The 23832-nt window shown below is 48.0% G+C and overlaps 1 protein-coding gene across 5 annotated transcripts in view; it reads right to left on the bottom strand.

The window, feature by feature from the left end:
• Window positions 1-216: 216 nt before the first annotated feature.
• PRR5 (proline rich 5) overlaps window positions 217-23832 on the bottom strand; it is a 120951-nt gene continuing 97335 nt past the window's right edge. For all 5 annotated transcript variants that reach the window (XM_054173821.1, XM_054173824.1, XM_054173825.1 and 2 more), the window contains 2 exons: window positions 4564-4702; window positions 217-1145 (listed from right to left, as the gene is read on the bottom strand). In XM_054173821.1, coding sequence (XP_054029796.1) covers window positions 595-1145; window positions 4564-4702 — 690 coding nt within the window. In that variant the 3' untranslated portion in view covers window positions 217-594. The remainder of the gene's footprint in view (window positions 1146-4563; window positions 4703-23832) is intronic.

The following is a 23832-nucleotide window of genomic DNA, read 5'->3' as shown; positions in this document are numbered from 1 at the left end:
CATCGTGTGACATCAGGCAGCACGTTTCCGTTTATTCGCCTCTCTTCGAGAACTCATCGTCAGGCAAAGAAGTGCATACAAGATGTACAAGAGAAAGGTTAAAAGAGACTTCTTTATCACTGTACCCTGGGGCATGAAGGCCCACAGCCTCTGGGGGTTTGGTTCTTTTTAAAAAGGATACATTTTCACTCTGGCTGAAGTGTTACCACTCCGAGAGCAACCTGCCACGGGCGGGGAAACTCTTGAGACAATGGGAAGTCAGCGCAACCCTTTGCGAGGCTGTTTTACCGGACAAACGCTGCCAGCTGTGCTGGGAGCACTGTACCAGACACTTGTCAAAGTTGTGAACCCCTAAGTTTATAAAGACAGGAGGAAATCTGCCTGCAGAGTGAAAGGGAGAAGTGGTTGTGGCTTCTCCCCCCCTTGCAGCAGATTCCTACCTGCTTGTAAACTTGTGTTCCTGTACTTCAGTACAGCTGAGATGACCCACAAGAGAGGCTCTGCTCTGGACATGTAGCTTGCTCATAGTCCAACTCAGCACATAGTAACTTTCATATAGAATATTAAAACCCAAGGTCTGTCTCCCAGTGTCTTTCACATGATGCTCTGTCTGTTCACATCCACATTGTATGCTGATGAGCTGGAACAGCCTTGCCCAAAATCAATAAAAATGCCTTCAGAATCAGAGTCGATCGACTCCAAAATCTGATCCACTATGTTCTCAGGGCTGGAAGAGGGAATGGGAATCAAGGAAGGGTCCCTGTCCAGCTCAAAGGATCTGTGTGGATCATCCACCAAGTGGAAGAGTCCTTTCTGTTGCTCAGCTGCGCTGAGTTTGCTAGAGCACTGTACTGACCCAGCGTTGGGCCTCTCCTGGTCTCCCGACAGTGAGCTTTTTGTGGCCATCATGGAGCTCTTGGACCCGTTGTCCATGATGGTGGTGAGGTTGGAGTAGCCCTGGAGCTCCAGGCAGGAGGTCATTTCTGAAACGGAGTGCCTCCGGATGCCCGTTCCGTTGGCAGCCATGCCCTCGGTTTCATACTCGGCCACCGGCGTCAGCAGGGGGTTGTTGTAGCTTTTGGATCGCACCACGGGGTTCTTGGTGAGGATGTCACCCGATTTCGAACGCCTGAAGAACCGTTTCTCTGTCAATAGAGAAAGATCCAGAGTAATGTCTACAAAGTCTCCTGGTTTTGTGGCACTAATAATTACACAAAGTCAGTGCCGGAGTGTTCGTTAACCTCTCTTGAACGGCAGCGAATAGATTGCACTGGTTTGGTAGAGCAATAGTCAGACTGGAAGATTTCTTTAGCATACTGAAGACCCCAAACCTGTCTTCACAAGCAATTGCTGAGATTCCCTTATATTCATACAACTCCAGCAGCTGGAGTAAAGCAGGTGAATGTGGAAGACCTGATAAGCAGCTGCAAATACTTTCTTTAGACACGCACAGAAAGCGCAGCTCTGTTTGTGTTCAGGCTAGAAAGGCCAGCACTAATCTCTAGTAGTTGAAATGTAACTTTTCTCCCCACCCTGGGAAAATCAGGTCTCTCCAAACTTGAAGCACAAGGATTAAGACAGGCAATCTTATTTATTCTGGGGGAAAAATACCCGTAAGATCCAAGGCATCGTTCAGAGCCCACACAAGAAGAGCACACCGTAGCCCCTGGAAACAGTAACTGGAGAGCAGTGCCCACAGCAAGCGTTTGGGGCAGCAGCCCTGCACGCAGTCCAGCACTGTGAACGCTGCCCTTAGCCGAGTGGGTTCCTTCCAAAGAATGAGCAGCAGGTGGCAGCAAGTCGGCACCGAGATCCCCCAGCAGTGCTTTAGGGCTGGAGCTAGATCAAAAGGACCACCATGCAAGCTTCTTTGCAAGCCTCAGCGCTCAGACTTTTGTGTGCTAAAGGAAAGAAGTGCTAAGAACAATAAGTCTCACTTTTGAAACTTTCTTCCTGCTACTCCCCCTTCACCATCCCTTTGAAATGGGCATGGCTGGAGAAGTCACACTCTGAAAGTTAACCACAACTGCTGCCTACAGATCAACTGCTTTAAATGTTCAAATGCAGACGCTGGTATGTATTTGCCCAGCAAACCGTGCAGCTCCCTTCTAAAACTGTACTTATGCATCATTGTGTGCTTACCTGGACACATATTCCAATCTTGTGCTGCAGAACCCCCAAAAAGCCAGTTTCTATCCTTAAGATTGCATTCTGCAGCTTGGGTCTGCCTCAGCAGCAAAATAATTTACAGAATTTACAGAAACATTTACAGAATTAACCAGGTAGGAAGAGACCTTTGAGATCATCCAGTCCAACCTATCACCCAACACCATCTAATCAACTAAACCATGGCACCAAGTGCCTCATCCAGGCTCCTCTTAAACACCTCCAGTGATGGTGACTCCAACACCTCCCTGGGCAGCCCATTCCAATGGGCAATCTCTCTTTCTGTGAAGAACTTCTTCCTAACATCCAGCCTAAACCTCCCCCGGCACAGCTTGAGACTGTGTCCTCTTGTTCTGTCACAAGTTGGTACAGGAGAAGAGACCAACTCCCACCTGGCTACAACCTCCCTTCAGGTAGTTACAGACAGCAACAAGGTCTCCCCTGAGCCTCCTCTTCTCCAGGCTAAGCAACCCCAGCTCCCTCAGCCTCTCCTCATAAGGCTGTGCTCCAGACCCCTCCACCAGCTTTGTTGCCCTCCTCTGGACACCTTCCAGCAACTCAACATCAACTCAACTGAGTTTACTTTTGGACTTTTTATTTGCTAAGAGTGTGACCTGGCAAACAGAAGAGGTTCCCTGGGGCTTGCCCTGTCACAGGAACTCTGGCCACAGCAAGGGTCAGCTGAAAATGAAGGCTGGGTGTGCTGGTCAGACAGGGAAGGAAAGCGAGCAGTGGCCTCTACAGTGCCATGAACAGTAAGCTGCAGTTTTAAATCGTGTTAACAAAGTAGCTGGGCAGAACTAGATGCACTACTTTGGAAGCAGAATAAACTTGGCACTTGGGTCCCCTGGATCAAGGTTCACTGACCTGTTCAAGGGTACTGCTACAGATCTGCACCTCAGACTGCATTAAGGGGATGTGCCTGGTCCAGCAACATCTACCTATCTTCTGCAGCCATAGAATGCAACATTCATTTTCAATTTCATTGGAGTTTTACTCTGGGTACATTTTTTCTGTCCTGACATACAGAAGCTTGTATTCAGAGAACATCAATCTGGGGCTCCACTGAAATGTTTGTGGCCTTTGCATGGTAACCAAGGAGTACAAAGGAGGAATCCTGCACCGTTTTCCATAAACAGCTGGCCTTTATTTAGTCACATAAAACTGATCTGTTTCTTAAATGCCTGCTGTGATACAGCCATTTTTCCATTCAGCTTCAAGCTCCCTTATTGACCACAAGCAGACAGATTAAACTGACTGCAGAGAACACACAGTTGAACAGTGTGACCTGGACAGGCTGGAGAGATGGATGTGTCAGCGAGGGCAAGCGTAGATAGAGCCCTTCTGGGGAAGAACAACCCCATGTGTCAGGACAGGTTGGGGGCTGACCTGCTGGAAAGCAGCTCTGGGGAAAAGGACCTGGGAGTCCTAGTAGACAAATTCACCATGTGCCAGCAATGTGCTCTTGCAGACAAGATGGTGAATGGCATCCTGGGGTGCATTTGGATTGAGGGAGATTCTTTTCTCCCTCTGTGCTGTCATGGTGAGAACACGTCTGGAGTACTGCATCCAGTACTGGGCTCCCCAGCTTAAGAACAAGGAACTACTGGAGACAGTCCAACAGAGAGCCAGTAAGATGGGGAGGGCACCAGAACATCTACCTTATGAAGAAAAGTGAGAGAGCTGAGTCTGTTTAGCCTGGAAAAGAGGTGACTGAGGGGGATCTCATTAATCAGTTAATCTTACCAGTATCTAAAGGGCAAGTGTCAGGAGGATGGAGCCAGACTCTTGTCAGTGGTGTTCAGTGACAGGACAAGGGGCAGTGCATGCAAACTGAAACACAGGAGGTTCCACATAAACATAAGAGTGGCAGAACACTGGAACAGGATGTCCAGAGAGTCTGTGGTGCCTCCACCTCCAGCAGCATTCCAAGCCTGCCTGGACGTGTTCGCGTGGTTAACTTCAGTTGATCCTGCTCTGGCAGGGAATTGGACTAGATGGAGGTCCCCTCCAACCCCTGCCATTCTGTGATCTTTGTGCATTAATCAACAGACACTCCTCAGCACTCTAGAAACAGCTTCTTGCATCTTCCTCTCACTGTCCACAATGCATCACATGCTGAAGCTCTCTCCTTAAAAGGTAGCATGGAAATGCTAAGCACACCCTAGGTTCAGGGATTTCTTAATGAGCACTGTTGTGACGATCTATTTTCATCTTCTGCCACAGGCAAATTCACTGTGACTTTGTGCACTGCAAGAGGCATGGCCTTAGGAAAGGAGCCTGACTGTGCTGTGTCAGTACTGGCAGTCCCCTCTTGCGTGGGCCCTGGCCATGTGTGGACCAAGAACCTGGTGAGGTCCTCTGTGGTGTGCCAAATGAAACCTCTGTTATTCTTACCCAAGATACAGGATGAGTGCGTGAAGGGTCCGTCACTGGAATACAGGCCATAGGTGCCCAGGTAAGGAGAAACGACCTTCTGGATCAGGGACTCCAGCTTCAAATAATCTTCAGTCACACCTTTCGACTCATGAACCCCCTGGAAGACAGAAAACACCCAAGGTGAGCACTGTCCCCTCCAACCACAAGCTTTCCTTGCGCGCCGGGACCAAGAGAGAGGCAGCAACCATCTTCACTCAGTTATACATCCAAGCTACACCATGGTGTGGTACTGGTTTGCTGCTACACCTGATTCCTCTTACTCTAAAGTCAAGAGGGGCAAGTGGAGCCAGAGAGATTCACCATGCAGGTCCCACACTAATGGGAAACACTGCACCTAGAAAGGATGACCCTGGGAACCACCGACCTGTCAGCCTCTGTGCCTGGGAAGATCAGGGGACAGATCCCCCTAGAAGCTATGTGAATGAGATATGGATTCAGTGAGTGGAATGTTTGGTGTATAAGGAACTGGCTGGATTGTACATCCAGAGGGTAGCAGTCAATGGCTTGATGTCCATATGGAGATGGGTGACAAGTGGTATCCCTTAGGGGTCCATACTGGGATCAGTGCTGTTTAATATCTTAATCAATGGTACAGAGAGTGGGATCGAGTGCACCGCAGCAAGTTGTCAGATAACACCAAGCTGAATGGACATCCAGAGGGACCTGCCCAAGCTAGAGAAGTGGTCCCAGGTGAGCCTCATGAGGTTCAACAAGGCCAAGTGCAAGGTCCTGCACCTGTGACAGGGCAACCTTTGATATCAGTAACAGGCTGGGGGATGATGTGATAAAGAGCAGCCCTACAGAAAAGGACTTGGAGGGCTGGTGGATGGGGAGCTGGGCATGAGACAGTGAGGTGCATTGTGGTCCAGAAGACTTATCACAGCCTGAGCTGCACCAGAAGGAGCATGGCCAGCAGATTGAGAGACATGATTCTGCTACTCTGCTCTGGTGAGACCTCACCTGGAGTACTCTGTCCAGCTCTGGGACCCTCAAAACAAGAAGGATATCAACATACTATAGGGGTCCAGAGGAAGGCCACAAAAATGATCAGAGGGCTGGACCACCTCTCTTACCAGGACAGGCTGAGAGAGTTGGGGTTGTTCAGCCTGGAGAAGAGAAGGCTCCAGGGAGACTTTATGGCTTCCTTCCAGTATCTGAAGGGAGCCTAACAGGGAAGCTGGGGAGGGGCTGTTTACAACAGCATGTAGCACTGGGGCAAGGGGGAATGGTTTTAAACTAGAGTAGATTTAGACTCGACATTAGGAACAAGTTCTTTACTATCAGGGTAGTGAAACACTGGCATAGGTTGCCCAGAAAGATGGTGGAGGCCCCATCCCTGGAGACATTGAAGGCCAGGCTTGATGGGGCTCTAAGCAACCTGATCTAGTAGGGTCATGTCCCTGCTTACTGCAGGGGGTTTGGACTAGATGCCTCTAGAGGTTCCTTCGAATCCAGGGCATTCTCTGATTCTATGAAAGCTCAGAAAGAGGCAATTGCTACTTCCAGGACACTTAACTGCAGAAAGGCACATCCTGCTTATTGGAAAGACATTCAGGAAGGATGGAGAACGAGATCTGTGATGAACTCAAACCACCCCTGTAACTTTTGCTATTGCAACCTGTTACTGAGCTCCATAGTGAACTACTGCCGAGTGCTGCACCAGTGGCTGGTGCCACAAGGTGTCACTGCCATCTAAGAAATACCAACAGGGCTAAGGAAAAGGAGAACCTGATCAGAAATATTCCTTCCAGAGTATTTCCAGCAAGCAATGTTTACAGTGAAGAGGCTTGTATCCCTTTCTTCTCCCCCTGCCTGGCGCTCGCCATGACCCAGGCAAAAGTCACATTATAACTAGCACGGTGAGAGTCACAGAGAGGCCAAAGCTTTTGTCCTTAACCATTAACTCTGCCTTTCTACTGGCATATGGGCTTATCAGGCTGCAGAGGCGACAGGAGCTGTCATCTTCCTTCCACTTAGAGCTGCAGTGTGCGTGCAGTGCTCCTGCACTGGCTGTATGCTCATGTGCAGGATCCTCTTGGGACCCACAGCAAATCCACCTCTGCATGTGTCGCTCTCTGGCCATACAGTTGAGCTGTCTTCTTGCAGAATTCAGATCCTCAATGTTATACTCAGCCAGAATTTTGCTTGACTTTAGCAGAGTTACAGATTGCATAACTGTTCTGGGTTAGCACAGCCTACTCCCACAAGCCCCCTTCTCTACACATGGATTTAGGAAGGGCAGGTCCTGCCTCTCCAACCTGATCTCCTTCTATGCTCAGGTGACTGCCTGGTGGATGTGGGGAGGCTGTGGATGTAGTCTGCCTGGACTTCAGCAAGGCCTTTGACACCGTCCCCCACAGCAAACTGCTGGCTAAGCTGTCAGCTCGTGGACTGGACAGCAGCACTCTGTGCTGGGTTAGGAACTGGCTGGAGGCTGAGCCCAGAGAGTGGTGGTGAATGGTGCCACAGCCAGCTGGTGGCCAGGCACCAGTGGTGTGCGCCAGGGATCAGTGCTGGGCCCCATGCTCTTTAACATCTTTATTGATGATCTGGATGAGGGGGTTGAGTCAGTCATCAGCAAGTTTGCAGATGACACCAAGTTGGGAACAGATGTTGGTCAGTTAGAGGGTAGAAGGGCTCTGAAGAGGGACCTCGACCGACTGGACAGGTGGGCAGAGTCCAACAGGATGGCATTTAACAAGTCCAAGTGCCAGGTGCTGCACTTTGGCCACGGCAACCCCATGCAGAGCTACAGGCTGGGGTCAGAGTGGCTGGAGAGCTGCCAAACAGAGAGGGACCTGGGGGTGCTGATTGACAGCCACCTAAACATGAGCCAGCAGTGTGCCCAGGTGGCCAAGAGGGCCAATGGCATCCTGGCCTGCATTAGGAATAGTGTAGCCAGCAGGAGCAGGGAGGTCATTGTGTCCCTGTACTCTGCATTGGTTAGGCCACACCTTGAGTCCTGTGTCCAGTTCTGGGCCCCTCAGTTTAGGAAGGACATCGAGACACTTGAAGGTGTCCAGAGAAGGGCAACAAGGCTGGGGAGAGGCCTTGAGCACAGCCCTATGAGGAGAGGCTGAGGGAGCTGGGGTTGTTTAGCCTGGAGAAGAGAAGGATCAGAGGTGACCTCATTGCCCTCTACAACTACCTGAAAGGTGATTGTAGCCAGGAAGGGGTTGGTCCCTTCTCTCAGGCAAGCAGCACCAGAACAAGGGGACACAGTCTCAAGCTGCACCAGGGGAGGTTTAGACTCGAGGTGAGGAGAAAGTTCTTCACTGAGAGAGTCGTTTGTCATTGGAATGTGCTGCCCAGGGAGGTGGTGGAGTCACCGTCCCTGGAGGTGTTCAAGAGGGGATTGGACGTGGCACTTGGTGCCATGGTCTAGTCGTGAGGTCTGTCGAGACAGGTTGGACTTGATGATCCTTGGGGTCTCTTCCAACCTTAGTTATACTGTGATACTGTGATACACACAGACAGGATGGAATGTACCAAGGAAATCCCCTGGGCTGAGCCAAAGGGAGTTCACTGGGATGGTAAGATGCACAATCACCTTAGCCTCTGCAGAAAAGCACAGCAAAATGCAGAAGCAGCAGAAGCCAGTGACCAACCCCACCCCCCAACCAGCAGCCTGCACAGCAGAACAGACCAACACCCCAACTCTGGAAACCAAAAGCAGCAACCAGAACAGGAAACCTCTCACATTCCAAACTGAACTGCAAGTGCCACGATACTTTGCTCCAGCCAGCACTTCTGTTTTGCAGCTGGCACGACAGCAGCATGGTATTGAATACCAGCAGCAGATTCAACTCAACCATGACTCTCCCCACTGACTGCAAAAGGGGAAACATAACCCCCATTTTCCAAAAGGGAAAGAAGGAAGAATTGGGGAACTATAGGTCAGTCAGCCTCACCTCTGTACACGGTAAGATCATGCTGCAGATCCTCCTGGAGGCACTGCTGAGGCAGAGGAGTAGCGAAGAGGTGATTTGGTGTAATCAGCATGGCTTCACCAAGGGCAAGTCTTGCTCTCCCAAGACAGCAGTATTAATCTCCACCCACCCTGTTCACTTCAGCCTCTTTTCATTCCCACCTTTGAAGAAGGTCACAAAACACCACCTTTACAGTGTAAAACCACCTAATATTTACACAGCCTGTCATTAGTCTTACTCCTCAGCTCTCCCACGGTCCATAAGGTGCTTTTCAAAGCATACTGAAAACTCATAAAACATCTGGTGCCTGCTGGAGCCATGGTGACTTCTGTTCTGCACCTTGGCACAAATGTGCCCTGTGCTCCTGTGACATCCTTCCTGCAGTAGCCATTGTTCCAGGCCTTCCTTCAGGCATCTGATAGGGCAGTTCTCTTAAACCAGCTTCTCAGTGTGGAGCTCTGGGAGAACAGGAGTATAACAGGCTGAAGATAATGTCCTGAACAAGGATGCTTTCCCTGCATTTCTCTCTGCTGTGTTATTCAGCAACAAACATCCTCTGTGCCTCTGTATATCCCAACACTCAGCAAGGACAACCTCATCTTGCCAAACCTCAATTTTCCATGTAACCTGAGTGACACCATCACTGGCGAACTACCCCAGCCCAAGCGACCCAGAGGAGTGTCTGCAGGCTCAGAGCAAGCTAAAGCCACCTCTGCCTGGCTGCAGCTGCTGGCCAGGGGCAGAGTGGCACTGCACTGCAGCCACTATGTGTCACTCATGAAGCCCAGTGTCCCCTGGCCCGGAACCAGCTGGTCCTCATGCAGCTGTGTTAACATGACACGACTGGGAAGTGCCCTGGGGTCCAGGCTGTAGGCTGTCAATAGTTGGGTCACTGCACATAAGGCACTGTTCCTCTTCATGAGCTTTTGAGAAAGGCCCAGAAAGAAGGTAGCTGCAGGTTCATACATGAGCCCACAAAAGGTTACCTGAAGTATACCAAAAGTGCTAAAATGGGCAAGGTGTGCCCACAACCCTATCTGAGAAACCAGAGGCTTTCCAATTCTGCACTTCCATTGAATCACACAATGGTCAGGGGTGGAAGGCACCTCCAAAGGTTATCCAGTCCAACCCCCTCTGCAGTAAGCAGGGGCATCTTCAACTAGATCAGTTTGCCCAGAGCCCTGTCAAGCCTCACCTTGAATATCTCCAGGGATGGAGCCCCAGCTGCCTCCCTGGGCAAACTACTCCAGTGTTCCACTACCCTCAGGGTAAAGAACTAGATCCTAATATCCTGTCTAAATTTTCCAGTAATGCTTCCTTTGTGAACCCCAGGCAGAGCTGGTGCTACCTTTGGTGCAGCTGAAGGGAAGCTCAGGTACCAGCACCACTGAGAAAGCCACAAGCAGGGAACAGCAACCTGACAGCAACAAGGGCTGCAGAAGCTGGCAGAGCCTGTACCCTGGCAGGAGGGTTGCAGAGTCCCATTTCTTACTGCCTCACCACTGTTAGTATTCAGCACAACAGGGTTAGATAAGAGGTCTGAAATGGTGACTGACATGCAAATTCTTGTTACCACAGCAGCATGCAAACCTGACTTCAGAGGGTGCTGTAATTTGGTGCTGTATGGGGCTGAGAGGGGCAAGAAGCTTCAGGGGGAAGGATACATATCTCCTAAAGCAGACTGGGTTTAGCAGACAAGGGGAAGCTTCTGTTTTGCTATTGCTGCCATCCCCAAGGGTGCATTTAAACTCTTCTCTTCACTAGAGATTTCCATTCCATCTATAGTGCCACATGCAAATTGATTCATGTGATACCCAATTGAGTGGGAAGGCTCTTCTGGTGAAAGTTCATGATGGAGCCAAGTATGGTCATAAAGGCTTCCTACCTATATCTGTATGTGAACAGGATAGATAGATATACCTGTAGAGATATCTATACATCCATCTGTAAGAGACTAAATCTGGTCTCTCTTGGTGTGACTCAACAAAGAGAAAATCACCCTTTCTGTTTACCCAGACAATAGCTGATGTGTATGGGGCAGATGCCACTAGGTAACAACTCTCTGGAATAAAAGACCTGAGCAACTACTGGCTAGAAAGAAGGAAAAGACCTGGGTAATGCTGCTCTGAAGAAAATAACAGAGAGAAAAGGACAGAGACATTACCATGTAGCCTGGAAGAAGCAGACCAAGAGGAACCCTCTCTCTGTGTCCGTCGTGGTGGGTGTTAATATAATTCCTTTCCTCTTCCCTCTGTCTCTATTTTCTCTCTCTCTTGCTCCTTCTGTTCCATCCACTTTATTCTGTTAATAAACCACCTCAAGGACTGTTGATATTTGGCCTCACTTGTGCCTCTAATTCCATATCACAGGAATATTCCAAAGAACTGAGTCTCTTTCCCTCTCTGGACTGAGACATTGATATCCATCTACACAGATATCTGTGTATACTTAAAGACATGAGGTCCTTTCTAGATGCTTTCCCAAGTCTCTATGTGATTGTGCTTTAGAGTAAAGCCAGCTTGGGGTTGTCACCCACATCACAACAGCTTCTGAAAAACTGATGGCAGGACTTAAAAGCCACCAACAAGATAAGAATACTAAAAGTACTTTTGTGCTATGTGGGCATGTCAGTATGCAGCAATAAAGCAAAAGTCATGTCTACCTGGCTCTCTGCTCTGCTTGCAGGAAGCTACACAGTGATTTGGAGGAAAGAAAGAAAACTTGGACTGTTATCAGCAAAACAGAGACTCTGCCTTTATCTTTACTGCAGTATTTGTTCTGCAGACATGGAAAAACATCTGCAAAACATCTGGGTAAGAGATAACCATCAGCCTCCAAGAAACAAATTTCATTCCAGCAGAAGAGTTTTATGCTTCTCTGCATGTGAGATGTATCCATTAAATTAATTTCAAAGGCCTTGCCTGACAGGTTTGCTTCTTAACTGAGAGCCAGAAAAGTTCAAGGTCACATAGCTGCAAGTACCTTAGCCCTTATGGAAGGGTGATGCTGCTGGATCAAATGCTCATCTTGATCACACTGTTTTCATTACCTTTGGAAGGATTATAATGTCATATTATGACAAGAGTTGCACTACCCAAGGCATGGATAGCAGGGATTTGAGTCCAGGGATTTGAGTTCAGAGCTGCCAAACAGAGAGGGACCTGGGGGTGCTGATTGACAGCAGCCTAAACATGAGCCAGCAGTGTGCCCAGGTGGCCAAGAGGGCCAGTGGCATCCTGGCCTGCATTAGGAATAGTGTGGCCAGCAGGAGCAGGGAGGTCATTGTGCCCCTGGACTCTGCACTGGTTAGGCCACAACTTGAGTCCTGTGTCCAGTTGTGGGCCCCTCAGTTTAGGAAGGACATCGAGACACTTGAACGTGTCCAGAGAAGGGCAACAAGGCTGGGGAGAGGCCTTGAGCACAGCCCTGTGAGGAGAGGCTGAGGGAGCTGGGATTGTTTAGCCTGGAGAAGAGGAGGCTCAGAGGTGACCTCATTGCCCTCTACAACTACCTGAAAGGTGGTTGTAGCCAGGTAGGGGTTGGTCTCTTCTCCCAGGCAACCAGCACCAGAACAAGAGGACACAGTCTCAAGCTGTGCCAGGGGAGGTTTAGACTCGAGGTGAGGAGAAAGTTCTTCACTGAGTGAGTCGTTCGTCATTGGAGTGTGCTGCCCAGGGAGGTGGTGGAGTCACCATCCCTGGAGGTGTTCAAGAGGGGATTGGATGTGGCACTTGGTGCCATGGTCTAGTCGTGAGGTCTGTGGTGACAGGTTGGACTTGATGATCCTCGAGGTCTCTTCCAACCTTAGTGATACTGTGATACTGTGATACTGTGTAAGTGAATACCATTGCAGTTGGAAAAGGTCTATACTCAGCATTAAGAACAGGGACATGCATTACTGCATGTAACACAGGATCCAAGTCCCTTACTTCATTAACTTGCAATTAAATAATTTAGAAACAGAAATTTGTATGCAGTAGCTCTGAAGCATTCGAAGGACCCTACGCACTACTGGCTTTGGGATAGAGGTCTCTAAGAAGTCCCAGAAAGGCCACATGCCCTAAAGGCCACTAAGGCAACTACTTCATAAAGTTGCTGTTCAACCATGGCACTGGTGGTGTATGCCTCCCACTGCTGCACTTGAGCATGCTGCTGGAACAAAACCCCATGAGTCAAAACCATAAGCCCTTCCAGTGAGAGCAGACAGACAGAACCACTCAGCTTTCCATCCCCATTCATTCCATAAGTCAACCACAAGTTTTTAAAGGGCACAAAGGCTTCTTTATGAAAGCAGAGAGGAAAAAGTAAATTCATCTCTTGCCTTTACAAATCAAGGGATATGTTCAGAAGAATAGCTGGGGAGCCTAACCCCTCATATGGCCAAACCCTTCATATGGCCACAGCCTCCTTTTGCAATACATAGGACTTCTCTAAGCCTCAAAGTGCTCCTGAAGTAAAGGCAGGAATTTCAGGACTTGAAAAGTCCTTCTCAAACACAGCCTTAAAGCCTGCCTGGAGGCTGAAGTTTATCACTTCAAACCCTTGCAAGCTGGACAACAGAGACTGATTGCTTTGAAGATGGTTTTAATGAACCTACGTTCTCCCTAGGAACAAGTGATAGGACAAGAGGAAATGGCCTCAAGCTGTGCCAAGTTTAGGTTGAATGTTAGAAGAACCTTCTTCAACTGAAAGAGTTCTCAAACACTACAATAAGCTCCTGAGGGAGGTGGTTGAATTCCCATCCCTGGAGGATGGGAGTCTCAAAGGCAGGGAGGTGTGGTGCTGATGGGACATGGTTTAGTACCAGACTTGGCAGAGTTAGATAATGCTTGGACTCAACGACCTTAAAGGTCTTTTCCAACCAAAATGATTCTGTGAAAATGTACCATGAAACCATTATCATCATTGTGTCCAAGCAGAGCTTACCTGACTTGCAGGGCTGCCAGAAACCTAGACCCTACTTTGGTAGCATTTCCCAGACTTTTTTTCAAATTGAAAAAAGCCTCAGCCCCCCCTGCTTTGTTTCCCCAGGTCACTGAGCTTACCACCAGCACAACTCCTCATTTCTGGGACTTGTTACATTGATTTTTAACGCTCTGCTCTTCTCTTCATAGGCAGTGAAGAATGGTAGTGGCACACAGGTGAGCAGACCTGCCATCAATCCAACTTGGTCTAAGACACAAGCCTGCCTGCAGCCTTATCTAAACTCCAGTATTTGCTCTGTCACCTGATGACAGTGACCCCTCTCCAGATGAGAAGGGAGATCAGAAAAAGAAGAGGACACCCATGGGTTGAAATGAAAACCCATGTAATGGAACAGCAAAGCAAATGCCAACACCAATATAAAGTCTACAAAGTTACACTCAGCCCAACGAGTGTTCAGCAGTCACAATAAACAGAAGAGCTGTCTTCAGAAACAGAAGAGTAAAGTAAACCCCCCCAGAAAGGGAGAGAAGCAAAAAGACAAAGAAGAGGAGGATCAGGAACAGGGCATCCTCAGCTTTGCCTTTTTATTCATCACCGTAACAAAAATCCTTTAAATTTTGGTAAGAGTGCAAAAAAAGAAGACACCTATAATAGAGCTGAGGAGCATCAGCAGCTCCAGATGAATGCTCTGCCATGACCATGAACTTGGTTGCACCAAGCCCAGCCTACTGGGGAGGCTGGGAGCTGCAAAGGAGGCCAGAAATGAATCATCTGCCTCCCCCCACTTTTCAGTCAGTGTTGGCTACTTCACTTTCTCATGCCCTGGTAAAAAACCCAGCCAGGAAGCAATCCTCAAAGACAGCCATAACCAATGATGCTGATGGACCAGTATGTCCAATTAGACAACCCAGTTAAATCAGAATACAGAATTTTAGGCTTTCCATGCTCTTGTGAGCAGATGTAGCCCACCTTGTGGAACATATCAGGCTCATGAAACCCTGGCACGAAGCAGAAAGGAAGTTTGGTTTGTGTATCATTTGCTGTGTGTGTCTATTGCTTCTCACCCCAAAAACCTGATGTGAAGTGGAACATCTCCTTTTCACCTGCATGAGGGAAGAAAGGTGGCAATACTTTTGGGGGCAAAAACTGGTGGCAAGTCCCCACTGTTAATAGCTTGCTCAGGAAGAGCAGTAATGAAATACAGTCCAAGGAACAGAGACTGCTCCTGGGCCATCGAGCAGGCTGCAGCAGCTTCTGCTCCATTGCTTTCTGAATTACAGCCTGCTCACAAGTACTTGCTAGCACAGCACCCAGTAGAACGAAGATGGAATCTTCTTCTCAAGTACACCTGGTGGATGGGGCAGCCATCAGCAGAAAAATGGCACATTCACCACTTGGGTCTCTTGAAGTCTTGGCAACTGCTGAGCTACATTGACTGAAAAATTACTTACCCTAAACATCCTGCAATACATTGCCCTCCTCATGGCAGGCAAGGCACCACGCCAGAGAACTAAGCACAACAGTTGGAGGCAAAAGAGCTACATCTAAAGCTGTTAGATCTCTCTCAGACACAGTATCACAGTATCACCAAGGTTGGAAGAGATCTCAAAGATCATCAAGTCCAACCTGTCACCACATGACTAGACCATGGCACCAAGTGCCACGTCCAATCCCCTATTGAACACCTCCAGGGACGGTGACCCCACCACCTCCCTGGGCAGCACATTCCAATGATGAATGACTCGCTCAGTGAAGAACTTTCTCCTCACCTCAAGCCTAAACTTCCCCTGGTGCAGCTTGAGACTGTGTCCTCTTGTTCTGGTGCTGGTTGCTAGAGATGTGAGACCAACCCCTTCCTGGCTACAACCACCTTTCAGGGAGATGTCTCATGCATGTCAAGAAGCTAGAAACAAACCTAGCTGCTGGCTATTCTTTTTGCTACCTGTCCACTTTTGTTGATGCCTGGCTTAAGTTACTCCACTTCAGTGTCTTCACATGGCCATCACTCTTTCACACCTACTGTTTTGACCCTTTACTTCGTCCCATTGATATCTGCTGGTTTATAGTACCTCACAGCCCTCCTGAGCTCCCCTTTTGGAGTCCCTTGCTGTCTGATGAGCTCCTCTGCTGTATGAGCCTCCCTGTATTCACATTTACTACAGACTGCTTCTGCTCTGGCTGGACAACCCCAGGTTGTCCCAGGTAATTCCTCATTATCTGTGTCCAAAAATAATCATAAACCACTATTAAACACCAGACTGCTTTGACCTGACCAGCAGTAACTCCGTGTTTTGCTGAATACTTATGAAAGGTCATAGGTTGTCTACTGTTTCCTGTTCTGACTAAGAGCACACACTGCTGGTGCACCTAGAAATGGCAGTATCACACATTTGATTTGCAATTCTCACTTCAGCACAGAGGATCATAGGACCATTTCCCTTCTGGATTACACATTTAAAGGTATCTTCAGTGTCTAAGTCTACCCTAACAACTGGATGCAATGGTGGGAACCACTTCATGCCCACCTGCAGCTGTAGATGTGCTGAAGTATACACTGGTCACTGATTAAATGATGTAGCCCTCAACTTTAGCATTAATGCTTCAGCTGATCACCACGCTTACATGCGTAAGTACTGGAGCAGAGGGTTCCCTTCTATTGCAGCTGACAAACTGCTGCATAGCTTTTAAATGAAAAATAAAACAGAACAAGTGATTAAAGAAAAAGAATAGCATCATTTTCCCCAGGTCAGGGTCGACAAAGTAAGCAGGCCTTCTGGACTCAGGTCAGGGGCAGACATGGCACTGAGGGAGGTACAGCATGTCTTGGAGCTTGACATAGGAGCAGCTCTACCACAGGAGATACCAAGCAGGAGCAGCTGTGAGCTAGATCCTGTGTTACTAACCTCTGGACTCAGGGGGAAAAAAGGAGCAACACCCAGATTTCTGGATTATTAATGAAGTATTTTAAGTAATCTTTACTCTTGGTGACTAGATGGCTCAGAAGAGTGAAGTCCTCACCCACAGGACAGGAAGGAGCAGTACCAGAACATGAGGACACAGTCTCAGGCTGCGCCAGGGGAGGTTTAGGCTGGATGTTAGGAAGAAGTTCTGCACAGAAGGAGTGATTGGCCATTGGAATGGGCTGCCTGGGGAGGTGGTGGAGTCACCATCATTGAAGGTGTTCAGGAGGAGACTTGATGGGGTGCTTGGTGCCATGGGTTAGTTGTTTAGGTGGGTTGGATTGGTTGATGGGTTGGACATGATGATCTTGAAGGTCTCTTCCAACCTGGTTTATTCTATGTAATTCTTTGTATATTCTATGTATGTATACAGCTCAGCTCATGGCCAAGCAATACACTCTGAAGCTCAGTATGCTGGGGCATACTCAGCCTGGGTCTGCTGGGGTGAATTTGATGTCTGACTTCCACTCTGATCTACCAACAAAAATCTACAACCCACCACTTGGTGATGCAGTCTGGATTTGATGCTACACAAAAGGAAATGCACTGCTGGAAGAATTTACAGGGTCAGACCCAAATGCATTGATGCCCTGGCTTCAGGTACTGCCCTGTCTTAACCACACAGAACAACAGCTTCAGAAATGTAACTGTTTTCTGCTTGGAGGAAAGAAAAATACATTAAGAACCACATTTTTTTTCTTTAATGGGTCAAATCAGTATGAGTGAAAGCAGCACACATACAGCAGTGATAAACTGACCACCACCAGACAATCATAGCTGCCCAACTGCTCCCAAGAAAACCAAAATGAAAAGTCAAGACACACAAGGCAGCCACAGAATAATATTTGTAGTGAAAACACACATTATTCAGCCAACACTGCTGGTGCAAAATGGGTAAGGGTGTGCAGACTGCAGGGCACACTCTGGTGACCACATAAATGGCAGGATCTGCTTCTTATTTTAGTCCAAGAGATAGCAGCAGTCTTGCTTGTAAGACATTGGGAAACCAGTGCCCTTACAGGCCATGACTACTTGTTATCCTGCTGGTTCATTTAACAGCTTTCACTGCATCATAGCTAGCATTCTAAAACTTGACCAAGACACAGCAACCTGGTCTCAGGGCAGGCATGAAATCACTGTGAGGACCAGTTAGTGGTGCTAACAGAACTTGACACTGCACTCCAGGTGTGGCCTCACAAGGGAGAGGGGAAAGATCCCCTCCTTTTACCTGCTGACAGTACTTTGTCTAGTGCAGCCCAAGACTTCTCTGCAGTAAACACACATTGCTGGCCCATGCTCTACTAGCTTTGGTGGGGCTCATAACTTCTGCAGGAGTCTCCATCCAAGAGCTTCAAGTCCTATAAAAATGTTAAGTAAACTCTGGGCACTCACTAAGAGGTCCAGCAAGATCAGTGGATCCATTTTGAAGAGAAACCTCAGCAGAAAGAAATGTTTTGCATCAAACTAACCAGAAGCAGAAAAGGGTGAAGGACTGGGAGCTTAATTTTCCTGCTCCTGCTTCTAGTTCACTTGTGTGTTTGCAAGGATAGAAAATCTCAGGTACTTCCCTCGGGGTTTCCTGAATCCCTGCCACTTTTATGCCACTCTGACAGCTCAGACACCTTTTAGCCTTTAGGAAACACACTCAAAAGAGGACCAAAAACTGCTTTGAGCAACAACTAGATTTTCCTTTGTCCCAGATTGTGTTGACTAAGCTGCAACTGATCCACTTAAAACTATGTGTGCCCTCTTCTCCATTTGGGTTTCTCTGCAGCAGTCCAAAAGAAGGATGAGAAAATGTGCTTGGGCTGGGAGGAAATGGAAGCCATTTGTCCCCTTTGCAGACTGGGACAAGATGGAAGAGAGCAGTTTCTCTTCTTGGAGGGCTGTCTCAGCCTGGTGGAGGGGGCTAAGAATTTATAATGGACTCGTTTTCAGTAAGCCTCTAAGACTATGCCACTTGTGGTCACAGACAGATATATCTCATGACAGGAGGAAATGGGAAAAGTAGGATTTTTACATCAAATTCTCAATTGCTTTCAGTCAGAATAACCTCTCTTAGGTTAGTAATTTTAAAGTGGTTGACAATCACTGGAGGCCATGACCTGTGCATTATAGGTCCATTCCTAGGCCCTGCTATCCTTTCTGCTGGACAGATGCAGCCACACAATTCATGGCTCTATCGTTACAAGCCCCCAGCAAGGCTCCTTCACAGTATTCTTCCCTCACTTCCTTTTATCTTAAGGCACTGGCATGCTGGGAAAGTCTAGTATGCTTGAAGGGTTAAAATATGTCTTGTCTAATCTCTGTCTCTTGCTTTTCTCATAGCAACAGCGCTGAAGGGAGGGAGAGGCAGAGACGCTTGCCACTGCCATATTGACAGAAGTCAGCACTTCAGATCCCTGTGACTGCCTCAGAAACAATGCTCTTGTCATATTCACTTTAATCTCCAGCGAGTGCCAAGTTATGTCAATGTCAGCATAACGTCAGCATGAGAAGCTGCTCTGTCTCTGTCTTCCTTTCATTGGTGGCACTGTGACACAGACAAAAGGAAGACAAAACACCCAGACATGGTTTGTGATCAGCTGGTGAGAGTTTTTCAGGTGGCTTGGCTACAGAAAGTTAGCAATAGGATTTCTCTTTCCAGAAAGGATCAAACAGTAAGAACAGGCTAGTCTTCCCCTGACTCACAGAAATTCAATGCATTATTTTGCTTTAAACTGTTTTAAAACTTTTTATATGAGACTTCCCTGGAGGTGTTCAAGAGGGGATTGGATGCGGCACTCGGTGCCATGGTCTAGTCATGAGGTCTGTGGTGACAGGTTGGACTCGGTGATCTTTGAGGTCTCTTCCAACCTTGGTGATACTGTGATACTGTGATAAAGAAGATGCATAAGCCATATGAAATGGTTAGATGTAAGGAAGCTACTTTGAGGCTTTAAATAAAGTACTTAAGATCCTGCAGCAGCTGAACAACCAGTCTGCTAATAAAGATCCAACTACAATAGCAGTATGCATTGCTGCCTTTCATAGTTTTAGGGCTAGAGGTTGCCTTATTCCCTGCTAAGTGACTCCCCAGGGCACAGACAAGAGCTGCAGTCATCTCAAGTCACATAAGCTAATGTGACTTTGAAACAACCCACTGAATGGATCTGTGCAGAGGTGAGTGTCTTTGAAGAGCTGTTTATGGAATAAATTTGAGCTGGAGTTAGTTTATCTTCATTTGCAGATGCCTTAGCACTCACAGGCACACACACATGTGCACAGCCCTGCACGTGCAGCTCCACACGGAGGTCACCCTGCAAGTCACCAAAGAATTAGATGTGCTGTTCAATGTCCAAGACAATAAAGCTCCTCATTTCTTTTCAGGCTCCCTTCTGAAGTTCTTGATGCTCTAATCACATTAAGCTCATCTAACCTCGCTGGGGAACTGATAACTCTGGGCACTTGAGTCTTTTTGCTTGTCTTGACTCTGAGTGTTTTCTCATTTAACATTTATTACCAAAGGAAAACAAATCTGTCTTGCTTTTATTTTCAGGTGTGTACTCAAACAGAATAAAGGATGGCAGAGGCCTCCCTCAGTGCATCCAAGCTCTCTTGAAGAGACATCCAAGAAATGCTTTTGAAGAGCTGCAAACATTAAGTTGGCTGCTGTTACCTGCTTAGGAGGATTTCTCATACTGCCTTCACAGCCACACTCCCCTTAAAAATACATTAACACACATTCATCCCTCAGCATCCTCCTGCTGCTTCATCCTCTGCAGGTGACTGAACCTACTCAACAAATTCTCTTCTTTTCTGAAATCCACTTGAACAGACTGAGCAGACACATCAGCTGGTTTGGGAAATTGTTGCTGGTTTTGGGAGCCACATAATTTCCATCAACAACAATTCATCCTGGTGAGCCAGAAAGCAGCAGATCACCTCCAGATCACCTGTCTGTCCTGGCATGGTTCAGACACCAACCCATGAGCAGCTGTCTGCTCAGGCAGGCAGCCACTCCGGACAACTGCTTACCCACAGCCTGCTGCTTATGTGGGCTGAAAGCAAAGGCAGTGGGGGAACTGGGTACTAAGCAGCACATTTCTGAGTGAGAGCCTTGAGGTTATTCTGTTGCTCAAGGAGGCCAAGCCTCCATCAGTCTTAGGACAGAGAAATCTTTTAGCCCAGGTACCCAGCAACCTGGGCCTGAGAGAGACCTCCTAGCTTGCAGCAAAAGCTTTGCTGAAAGCAACACATCTCTACAGCACAACTTAATCCCAATTTTAAAAGTCTTTGCCAATTCAAAACACTTGGAAAGTAACTGGTGAGACCTAGGGCAGAAACCTTCTCTCAGCAATACAATGTGTAGAGGCTAAAAAGACACAAAGAAATACAATTATGCAGAAGCTGAGTCTCCAGCTAAAGAGCACAAAGCAGTGTACTCCCCAAATGCAAACAGTACATGGATTAGGCAGGGGATCACAGGAGTGGCTCCCAAGTGCTGACTTCCCCTCCTTTGTCTCTATCACCCACCAGGGGCATGCACACTGGCAACTCCATGCTCTGGCACAACTCAGCAGCATCCATCAGTTCTTGCAGTAACTGGTAGATCTATGTGTAAGCTGAAACCACCTGATGCCCAGTGAAGCACCACCAGCTGGTGCTTCAATTCACACAGCATCGAACAAGCCTTCTCCTTGCTTCGCTTTTAAATGTTAGGAGCTTGTCAGGCAGAACTACTCTCATTCCTCCTCTGCTACACATAGGCATTAGCAGAGCTGCAGTAGCTTCATACTGCCTAACCATCTGTCCTCACGTGATTCATAGAAAACATCCAGTTGGAAGAGAGCTGAAGGGTTAACACCAAACCATGTCCCTAAGTGCCAGGTCCTGTAGTGAGGAACCCAGAACTGAGCACAGTACTCAAGGTGTGGCCTCACCAGTGCTGGGTACAGAGGGATGATCACCTCCCTGTTCCTGCTGGCCATAGTGTTTCTAATACAAGCCAGGATGCCATTGGCTTTCTTGGCCACCTGGGCACACTGCTGACTCATATTTAATTGACTGTCAACCAGAACCCCCAGGTCCCACTCCTTGAGTTGTAGCTTTCCAGATGCAGTCATTTTGAGAAACAACAGGAATACCCCACTGCTTCTTCCAAAGCTCTGTTGTTTTCAGCTAACCAAGGAAACCACAAGAAAGGCTCATGAGTGATCCCTGAGGAATGAGGGATGGATTTTTTTTTCTGGGAGCCCAGAAGGCAATCTACAAAAAGAGAGCAAGAAGCAAAACGTTGTCCTTAGTCTCTGGAGGACTTCTAGGCCACTAAGGTCAATAATGTGTTATTTGTCATAAAATCACCTGCAGAATGTTTGTCTCCTTGTTTTGTTCTATTCCCCATCGGTCTGACCAGTTACACCTTGTATCAGGCTGCACAATCTTTAGTGCAGAGACTTCATTGTGTTTATACACAGCAGTGCATGAAGGCTCTTGTCTACCGAAGCTTGGAGATGCACAGTGGTTGGTAACAGAAGCAGCTGATAGCTCTCAGCTGCTCAAGGAGGAGAAATGTAATTGTTTTCATGTGACAGCCACTCTAAACACAATGGCTGCATCTTGCAAAATACCTTTCTGATGATTTCAGACAGGCTAAACAACAGCTTTTCCACTTACCAGCAAACTGCTTGCTTCTTGCATTTGGAACAGAGAGCACCGAAGTGCAATCCCCTGCCTGACACCTTCAAGCAGAGGCCTCTGGATTAATTCTGAAGACCTTTTAGGTACAGAGCAGTTCCCTCCCCTCCTGCATTAGGAATAGTGTGGCCAGCAGGAGCAGGGAGGTCATTGTGCCCCTGGACTCTGCACTGGTTAGGCCAGACCTTGAGTCCTGTGTCCAGTTCTGGGCCTCTCAGTTTAAGAAGGACATCGAGACACTTCAAGGTGTCCAGAGAAGGGCAACAAGGCTGGGGAGAGGCCTTGAGCACAGCCCTGTGAGGAGAGGCTGAGGGAGCTGGGGTTGCTTAGCCTGGAGAAGAGAAGGCTCAGGGGAGACCTCATTGCCCTCTACAGCTACCTGAAAGGTGGTTGTAGACAGGAAGGGGTTGGTCTCTTCTCCCAGGCAACCAGCACCAGAACAAGAGGACACAGTCTCAAGCTGTGCCAAGGGAGGTTTAGACTAGAGGTGAGGAGAAAGTTCATCACTGAGCGAGTCGTTCGTCATTGGGATGTGCTGCCCAGGGAGGTGGTGGAGTCACCATCCCTGGAGGTGTTCAAGAGGGGATTGGACGTGGCACTTGGTGCCATGGTCTAGTTGTGAGGTCTGTGGTGACAGGTTGGACTCAATGATCCTTGGGGTCTCTTCCAACCTTAGTTATAACTGTGATACTGTGCCCCTGGCTTGCCCACTGCAGCTCCCATCCTCTTTCTGCTGGCTGGCTGCTTCTCAGTAAAACCACACCGCCATGGTCAGCCAGTTGGCTTACAGCAAAGCCATAATGTACTGAGGACACTTGGCATGACTGCCCAGGTGCTTCACTTGCGGGCACAACCTGCCACATTGTTGTCACCTTGTGCTGCAGAAGCACTGCTGCAGCTCACTGGAAACAGGAGGAGGCTTCTGAGAGAGAACAGTTCAAATCAAACAATGCAGTCTGAATCCTGCTCTGTCACATGATTGTTTACCTTACAGTGCATGTATTGCCTATCACCATGCCACATGTTATTTACTTCTGCAGCTGCAGCAGAGCTAAGGGCGTAAGACTCTGAAATTACTGATGGGGACAATTATTAACCCAGTCCACTCACCACAGATGCCTCCAAGAGATTCATTCAATCACTCCCCAGTCTTTTGCAGATTGCAATGCACAGCCTTTTTATTTTTGGAAGAAATACATCACAAGGCAGTTACCCTCAGCACAAGTGCCTGTGCCATACTGTCCCTGTGGGCTGATGGCTCTGGCACTAGCAACCACAGACCAGGACAGGATAGCCTTGGCGATGAGGCTCGGGTGGCAGTGCAGAGCAGCAATTTCCCTACCTTTCACAATTCCTTCCCTTCTCAGTGCTCATTTTGGATAAAGTTGGAGGCTAGGACATTTTATGTAATTTGTTTTAATCACCCTGTCAGCTTAAATGGAAACATATCTTCCCCTACTACTAGAATTCTACAGCATATACAGAGAATCAGGCTAGCAGCAAAACCCTAGCAGGAATCACTCCTGATGGAAAGCCAGCAGCTGCCAGAGTTGCTTCCAAACAATTCATATAAGCAATGATTTGTTTCACTCTGCTGTAATTACAAGGGACTCTTCCACAACATTGCTATTCACACTGGTATGGGCAAACCACTCCATGCTTCTATGTCGTGGTTTAACCCCAACCAGCAACTAAGAACCACCTGCTCGAACCTCCTTGGCCCCCAGGGGAGGAGA

The sequence above is a fragment of the Dryobates pubescens genome, chromosome 27 (genome assembly GCF_014839835.1).
Source record: "Dryobates pubescens isolate bDryPub1 chromosome 27, bDryPub1.pri, whole genome shotgun sequence".
Taxonomy (NCBI): Eukaryota; Metazoa; Chordata; class Aves; order Piciformes; family Picidae; genus Dryobates; species Dryobates pubescens.
This window is presented reverse-complemented; position numbering and strand designations above follow the sequence as displayed.